Consider the following 6,209-nt stretch of genomic DNA (forward strand, 5'->3'; position numbering starts at 1 on the left):
AGAGAGAGAGAGAGAGAGATCAAAAGAAGACACAGATCGTTTCAACTGTCAATTTCTCGGTAGAACGATAATGATCGGTTTTGCACTGTTGTTTATTAGTTTGTCGCGGTCATTGTCCGTTATTGGGCATTGCGATCTCTCGCTATGAATCTTCGCCGTCGTGGGAGAGTCGTTCGATCTGAATCACCACGAAAGGGATCGCCGCGGGTAAGAGAATCGCGCTTCGCAGCATTTGCCATCGTCAACCCGGTGGATGAGCATGCTGTGTCACGGTCACTTGACCAGGAAAGCGTTTAACGCTCGGCGAAATCAATGAAAACATCCTTGGTAATACTTTGAAGTGATTGAGACATTCTAATAGATCGTTCAGCTTGATGAAAGAGAGAGACGTGGTGAGAGTCCATAAAGTCACCGCTTTAAACTTCGCTATTCTGTATTTACGGATAATGGCAATAGTTGCTCGGACTAACTTGTCAAATTCTCGTTAAACTTGGTGGGAAAGTTTTGTTTAAAAAATTCCACCGCAAGAAAGTTTGAAATATATGATGTGGAGTCTCACACTTATGCGTTTCGCAATTGCATAAAACTGAACGTGCGCTAGGCAAGCGCTACATATGTAATACGATTATGATGCGATGCCCGGCATCGCGTAATAATTCATGCGGCGATGTTGAAGTGACGTCGAAATAGCTTAGAAAAGAACGGCAATGCCCAGTACTGCTCATTGAATCTCGCATATATCACAGACCGCTCGACTCGCTTCCGCCTGAAACGAAAGTAGGATGATGGCGGTCTATTATTTATACATAAATGGAAGCCCGCCCGCGCTCTCTTCGCGTCCGCGCTATTTTCACTTCGTTACGGGAGTGAAATTCTTTTTGCACACGACGCGTGCGGAATCGGTAAAGAAATCACGATGCAGACTCGATAAATTCTGCGCGTACACGTATTTATAAATGCGAATGTATAAATGCATGCGTTGACCGAACATAATTTTACATAGAAACTCATAGATCTTTTTAATAAGTGCACGAAAGCATATGCGATTTAAAAATGAGTTTGCGTATTTTTCGACATCATAATGGCATTCGTGAATAAATTTCGGCATGGTAGTTCGTCGAAAATTGCTTCTGAAGAATTATAAAAATATATTATACTAATTTAAAAAAAATTCTTTTTTAAAATTATTTTGAAGTAAACAAGATATATCTTATAGATTTTTAGATGCTGAAAACACAATGTCGCAAGTAAGTTAAATTTTTAGATTTTTGAAATAATTGAAGTTTAAAAAAATAGTTTTTTGCAATATTTGATATTTTTTTCAAAAAAGGATAATATTATCTTGAAATTATGATCAGAAGTCATGAATGTATTATCTATCCTGTATATAATGCGTTTTCTTTATTTCAATGTCTTACTATTTAGCCGTTTATAAAAAAAATTTAAATAGAAACATAGCAAATTTTTCGCCTGGCTAAAAAGTAAGATATTAAAATAAAAAAAAATACATTTATATAATATATTCGTGACTTCTAATCGGAATTTCAAGATAACATTAACTTTTTTTTTACAAAATATCCTATCCATTTTTTTTACAATAAACTTTAGTTATCTTGGAAATATGACGTGCTGCAGTTTCTCATTTACGACATCACGTACCTTTAACATACAAAAATAAGAAACATCTAGTCCAGTTCAAAATAATTTTTTGTAAATTATAATATTATTTTCAAGTAAATTTGATATTATTCGCGTTTTATTAATATATAATTTTATCTGAAAAATAGATTTATTTACACATATACATATACAAAATACTGTGAGGATTATTTACGTTTGTTATTATACTGTAAATATTGTCAAGGTATATTTTATCAAAGTGACAACCAGTTAATTTAGTTCCATCCTAAATTAATTACTATTCTAGGATATTACATCGAGATATTGCAATGTAGCGATCTGGAGAAGCATTATGCAAATTTGGCTTTCTCAGATCGCGACGGAATATTCCTTGTGACAATAACATTATCACATGAATTATCTTGTTGCCTGTAGAATCGATATTTTAAAGGCGATACGAAAATTTCCTGAAAATTCGTGTTCTGCTATCTGCTATCATATGTTATATGATATACATTGATCGCCCCACCTAATCACTTGCATCGTTCATAACCGACTAACGGCAATTTGCCGATCATTGATTGTATAATACACACCTGTCGCGTGTAAACGATGATCGATGAATCAAATTCCTAGCTTCGGTCACATTGCATGTCATCTCGTTTGCTCCAAATTTACATATCTTTTTATCATGTATTTTATGGAGGATCGAATAACTGTTATCTATTCGATCCGCTAGTCTTATCACTTTGATTGCAGCGAACAAATCACTTGAAAGCAGGATTTTAATGTTTCCTACCTGTTTACATTATCGTCCCTATTATGTCATAAACTCGATGTGATTATAAAACGTGATGAGATTATAAAACGTGACATTTAACTAATTGAAGGGTTTCTTATCAGTTTTTACTATAGTTTTGATTTTAACGTTACGTGCTTTTTCTCCGCGACATGAAAGTAATACGAGTATACTTCTCTCTTCTTTTAATACATTTTGAATATATTCTTTTTATTCAATCTCGAATCTACTCCTTCGACAATTACATGTCGTCCACCTCCATCTCTTCATCATGATAGACAAGCTAGGTGGGGATAAAAGGAATGGTCGCCTTTCGGGCAGGGCCTCCGCTTGTAGTGTTTAAGAACTGAACGAGGGCGGGCAACCGACGAGGACCTCTTCAAAAGAAGGGCAGGGGAATATAAAAGGACAAAACGGAAACAAGGATGGGACATGTCGAACGACGAAGGACTGCTAAATGAGACTTAGAGGATGGAGAGGGAAGAGAACCGGCGTACCGGGAGCTAAACAATGACGAACGCATCATGTCGTAGCAGGAACGATATACAATTGGGAGGAACGACATGGAAAGAGACAGAAGACTTGACGAGAGAGTGCCGAGAGAGGTCCGGAGGTGAGCTGAAACGAAAGAGAAGCCGGTACGTTTCCTCGGCAGGGAGCCCGGCCAATCGGAGCACGGTGGGCGCCGCGGGTAGGAGGAGACAGTTCCGCGCCGACAGGCGATGTAATCACCCGCGGCCGTGTCCGCTGCTGCTCTCTGGCCCCTCCGGGGGCCTCTTCTCTCTCCCTCCGTACTGTACCGCGCTGCGGCGAAGCCGCTCCTCGCCTCTTTCTCCGCGCCCATCGACATAATAACCGTCGGGCCCACTCTACTTCTGCTGCCGGCGGCAACGGGCAAAGAGTCCTGGCGATCGGTCACCGGCCGGATCCGTCGGGTCGCGAACTCCATGACCGAGAGAATGCTTATTGGATGCGTTCGGTCGCATTCGGATCATTCGTCAGCACGTGACAAACAAGCTTGTTGCGGCTGCTTCAGCTTTTACTTCTACGTTCATCGCGCCGGGTTGCTTTGCTGTGACGCGTGCCTCCAAGATCTATAAAGTAAGGGCGGAAACAGAATCTTGCATAATACATAAGACACGCATAATGCATAAGACACTGAACCAAACAAAGTTCTTCATTTCTTTCCTTTTCATGAAATAAGAGACTTTGATTGGTTGATTATTTTATGCTTTTTGCGTTATGCAAAGCTGTCTTAACAACCTGTTCCCATAACGATAGAACATTTGCACTGTTTGTAGTCTGTCCGATTTCTTTGAGAATTAAAGATTTTATTCATATATTTCAATTGATTATAGAGATGACAGTGTTTATACAATCTCCTTGCAATCTAATCTCAGCAATATTATTGAAAATGTAAAAAATTATCAATGATAGCTTAAATAAATTTATCCAGAGATACGATCATGCAGATATTTTAAATTCATGAACGTGGTGGATAATACATATCTCAATATAAAATCACATCTAAGTTGATACCAGTAAAATAGTCGAGGATACGCACGTTTGGCAAGGAAGTGAACTGCAGACAATCTCTGACAACGATACGCCATGCTATTCATGTAAAAAAGCGAATATATCGCTTGAAGGTGATTTCATGAAAACGTAAGATGTGCGTTTTATGTCGCATCGTACGCCGTTCCTAGCACTCGCTGGAGTCTACTATAAATGCAGCCCCAGGCAAGATGGTCTCTTTCTTGAATGTTTGGGTGAAGCATTAAATTGAGAGACCGGTTAAGTATCCACTAAGAGCTTAACAACATCTTTATCCAACGATATTTTATGCAAGTTGGTAGCCCATACTACTCACGATGATGCTTGAGAGGATGCGTTGATAAATATTGTGACGGTAGAGTAAAGTATCGTAAAGTTATGAATACCGTTTAGTTCCTTCGTTTCTCCTGAACATCATGAAAGTGGAGTTAGAAACTTTATCTTTTTAACGCTTGACTTGATATTTACGTGCCATAATTATTAATATTATTAGAAAATAATTAAATAAAAAGTTACACATATATGTATATTGGAAGATAATAAAATAAAAAATTATATGTACACAATATGTGAGGTTTTTGCTTTATTATTTTCTAAGGTATTATCCAACAACAATATATTATTCAGATAGATAATGTGAGGATTTAAAATACTTTACGTGGGTGACTTCAGCTTCATTGATCTCCTACCAGGCGTTTCAAATTGGAAATCGAATAAGGTGCCAGCGAAGCCGATGATCAATATATAATACACGCTTGGACATGGTGTGTAATTTTATGTTATTTTCTCATTACATTCAGCGGCAGCATAAAAATAGGCTGATGACTGCGTAATCCGCTGCTGAAACGTTGATTAAAGTATTTTGAGACGATAAATTCTGACGGTCGTCGATAGAAATTCGTGAAAATTAATAATATTATACGATACTGTTATGTTAGCCAGTGTATTCAAAACCATATCACAGCATAAATAAGAACAGTAAGCTCACTTTATGTCGGCACTTTTGATCTGAATGCTGAATGATCATCATGCAAAGTTAACTAAGTTTGTTTCGCTCTTATTGATTAATTTTATAACTCCAATCACAATCCTTTATTTCAATAGAAAAAATTGATGGTGAACATTATAATCGTCATGTTGTTGATTGTGTAATTCGATGTGCGAGAAGTAATTATTATTAATACGATTTTTGGCAAAATGAGCCTACTGTTACTTATACTGTGCTCCTGTGAACGAACTTAATTTAAAACATCACTTTTTAGGTTCTATAATACTCTCTCGTAATGAATAAAATTCTTGCTATTCACGTCGCAACATTACGTGTGCATAACATATTGGGACTCAACATACCAATAATAATGTCTTTCGTGGTGTATTCGCGCATGGTGTATAATAAATTTCTCGTTGAAGCAAGCGTGACGAATAAAAATAAAAAAATTACTCGTGGGGCAATAGGAAGCGGAACAGACAGAAAAGACATTACCTACCCTTACGTCCGGCAGTCGGAAGAAAGTTGCACCTGCTGTTGGCTGGTGAATTTGCCGACCTACGATTGCATCGCCGTTCGCTCAACCGTCCAGGAATTGTTTTTCCAAGCGATATGAATCTACGCGTATATATGCTTGATCGATGAGAATCCATTTTCGAAACACCTTTGACGGGCGAAAGTGGCACATCGTTATCGGCCATCACGCCACGCTATCGTTCTATCATCCGACAGCTCCTCCTGCGTTTCTAATGTCTGGAGAAGTATCTCGATGTTATTTACACTCAACGTCCCGCCTAATAATAAGATAACACGTAATGTTTAAATGAAAATAAACCCTTTCATCTTTCGTTGTATATTTCCATAGGAGATGTAACTTATATGGAAAGAATAATTTTTATAGATACAAGAAGTATCTATAAAAAAATTTAGCTAGATACAGAGCTGCAAATAATTTAGTTGGCTCTCAATCAAAGTTGGCTCTTATCAAAAATAATTATGATGGAAACTCAAGTATGGAAAGCAATGCTGGAAAAAGTTTTGACATTCAAGTAACCAGCTTGTAACATCCTACATAATTATTTTGGTAGTCCAATAAAATTATTTTTAGATCAGTACGTAGCTAAATTTTTAGACATTTCAATAAAATCATTATTTTCGTATACATGAACAAAAAGCGTAATGTTCTTTGCCTTTTCTCACTAAACTTATTGAACAGCGATATTGTTTATTTATTCACCTGCGCCACTA

General features: G+C 37.3%; 1 protein-coding gene across 1 annotated transcript; it reads right to left on the minus strand.

The window, feature by feature from the left end:
- Nucleotides 1-4,285: 4,285 nt before the first annotated feature.
- LOC105619851 lies at nucleotides 4,286-5,662 on the minus strand. The gene is made up of 2 exons (XM_012201368.1): nucleotides 5,461-5,662; nucleotides 4,286-4,380 (listed from the first exon to the last, which is right to left on the minus strand). Exons 1-2 carry the CDS (start codon nucleotides 5,660-5,662, stop codon nucleotides 4,286-4,288), a joined length of 297 nt encoding a protein of 98 aa, XP_012056758.1.
- Nucleotides 5,663-6,209: the final 547 nt, after the last annotated feature.

Source organism: Atta cephalotes, assembly GCF_000143395.1.
Source record: "Atta cephalotes unplaced genomic scaffold scaffold00023, whole genome shotgun sequence".
Classification (NCBI taxonomy): Eukaryota; Metazoa; Arthropoda; class Insecta; order Hymenoptera; family Formicidae; genus Atta; species Atta cephalotes.

Coding starts and splice junctions, on each gene's coding strand:
- LOC105619851 (XM_012201368.1), bottom strand. CDS start 5,662: ATGGCCGATAACGATGTGCCACTTTCGCCCGTCAAAGGTGTTTCGAAA. Junction 4,381..5,460: donor TCCGACTGCCGGACGTAAGG/GTAGGTAATGTC, acceptor CATGATGTTCAG/GAGAAACGAAGGAACTAAAC.